Genomic DNA, 2,502 nt, shown 5'->3' with positions numbered 1-2,502 from the left:
CATGCCAAGAAACCCCCAGCTGCTCCAGAGGATCCCAAGAAACCTGACATTCGGAATAGTTTTGATGTCCTGTCTTCACAAACTATCTTGGGGGATCACACATTCATCCATCCTTCAGATCCCTCCCCATCCACTCCTAAGTCTCCCCCACATCCTTCAGCTTCGCCCTCAAAGTCTGATCTAAACAGCACCCCCGTCCCTATCTCCATTGATAAAAAAAAATGCTCTAGATACCGCCCTTCAATCTTCCACCATGGAGATAGATGCAGCTCTAGCTCTCAGTATTCATCAAAAGTCAGATGAGGAGGAACAGAATAAATCGACACACATGGAGGAAGAACTAGAAAGTGTAGATCTGGGAGGTCTGGACATTCTCAAACTAGAAGCGGCGTGTCGACAGAAAGAATTCAGTAATATACCCCCTCGGGAGATTGAAAGACTTGAAGTAGTTTTAGCTAGAGCTCAGCAAAACAAATATCTGGGAATTCAGGTAGGCAGTCCTTGGGATGGCAAAAAAATACTGAAAGACTCGAAGAAACGTGGGCGCAAAAAGGATCTGCAAAGGCCTATTATTATTGGAGAAATGCTAGTGGACTCTGGTAGATTCCCCAAGCTGACCAAGTTCTTCAAGTCTCTTCCCCACAGTTCCTCATGAAGCTAATCTCATCGAACATGAGAGGGCTTAACAGCCCTAAAAAACATCGAATGTTAAAAAATATGATCCAGCAAGAAAAACCTTCATTAGTCTTTCTACAGGAAACCAAAAGCAACAGCACTGTTCTGGAGAAAATTCTAAACAAAGCATGGCAAGGATGCCGATTAGTCTCTGTGGATGCCTCAGGGGCTTCTGGAGGGCTAGCTATTATGTGGAACCCTGAAGTTCTTTCCCTTCAAGATTTTCATGCCTCACACTTCTTCATTCAAACTTCATTTCACCTAATCGGGACCAATATCCATGGTCTTCTCACTAATGTGTATTTTCCTCAAGATTTACAAAAAAAGTTGGATTTGCTGAATACACTTACAACTCTTAACTCTGGCAGGAGCCATCCCCTTTGGATAAGTGGGGGTGACTTCAATATCATCACATCGTTAGAGGAAAAATCAGGAGGTCGAGCAAGACTGGAAGGGGACAGCAATGGCTTTAGAGACTATATCCACAGAAATCAGTTAATGGACCTACAGACCTCTAATGGTATGTACACATGGACCAATAAAAGAAGGGGATCACAACATATAGCTTCCAGACTGGATCGATTCCTTTTGTCGGATAACGCCATTCACCTGGGCGGAGACTTCCATGCTTCCATCATGCCTCAAGTGGGCTCGGATCACTGGCCCATAATGCTACAATGGTCGCGCCCAGAGTCTAAGTGCAACAGACCTTTCTGCTTCAAATCCTTCTGGTTTACTCATCCTAATTTCAAAGAAGTGGTCATCGCTGCCTGGAAATCCTTCACTCCCCCTGCAGGTGCCAAGATGTTTCAATTTCAACAAAAGCTAAAATACCTTAAACAAGTGCTTAAATCTTGGAATCGCACACAGTTTGGTAACATATTCGATCAGCAGAAAGTGCTGGAGCAGCAAATGAATACATTGCAACAATGTATCATCTCTGAAGGAAGAACGGAAGATTATGCGCAGCAAGAGCAGGCCCTCCTAACCCAGATTGAAACACGTAGGCAACAAGAAGAGACTCTCTGGTGACAAAAATCCAGGATCAGATGGCTTAAAGAAGGGGAGAAAAATACTAAATTCTTTCACAGGTCAACCATTCAAAGGAGAATGCACAACAACATCGCTTTCATCAACAATCAGCAAGGGGAGCGTCTGGAGGTGCATGAGGACGTAGCACAGGAATTTCAAGATTACTTTCAGGACATTCTCAGGGAACCAATGGGTTGCAGAAATCAAGCTATACAAACTATATCGCAACAAATTCCTAAAATCATTAATGCAGATCATAACAATAGGCTTCTCTAACCTATTTCTATGCAGGAGGTGGAGGACACAATGGCCCAACTTAAGGATGGTAAAGCGCTCGGACCTGACGGATTCACCGCCAATTTCTTTCATGCCTTCTGGGAGCACATCAAAAAAGAGGTCTGGGAGCTCGTGGATGAATCACGATCAATGCACTGGGTCCTTCCTTCCTTAAACACAACCTTCATAGCACTCATTCCTAAAGTGGAAGAATCTAATACACCTGATAAATATAGGCCGATTACGCTATGTAATGTTGTCTACAAGCTCATATCTAAAGTCCTGGAAAATAGGCTCAAACCTCTTCTCCCTCTCCTCATTTCGCTAGAGCAGACAGACTACGTCAAAGGGCGTCAGATTCTGGATGGCATCATTCTCTCCCACGAAGTGATCCACTCCCTCAAGATTTTGGAAAAACCAGGTATGATTCTCAAACTAGATCTCTCCAAAGCATTCGACAAGCTCAGTTGGACTTATATTAAACACGTCTTACTTACATTCGGCTTCAATGCTACATGG

The 2,502-nt window shown here is 43.7% G+C and overlaps 1 protein-coding gene across 1 annotated transcript; it reads left to right on the top strand.

Annotated features, from left to right (window-relative positions):
- Window positions 1–672: 672 nt before the first annotated feature.
- Window positions 673–1,707, top strand: LOC149223159 (uncharacterized). Its single transcript, XM_089387803.1, has one exon. It carries the CDS (start codon window positions 673–675, stop codon window positions 1,705–1,707), a length of 1,035 nt encoding a protein of 344 aa, XP_089243929.1.
- Window positions 1,708–2,502: the final 795 nt, after the last annotated feature.

Source organism: Pinus tabuliformis, chromosome Q, assembly GCF_031772625.1.
Source record: "Pinus tabuliformis cultivar Carrire ecotype Pingquan chromosome Q, CPIR1, whole genome shotgun sequence".
Lineage (NCBI taxonomy): Eukaryota > Viridiplantae > Streptophyta > Pinopsida > Pinales > Pinaceae > Pinus > Pinus tabuliformis.
The sequence above is the reverse complement of the archived record's forward strand: the minus strand, read 5'-3'. Positions and strand labels throughout refer to the sequence as shown.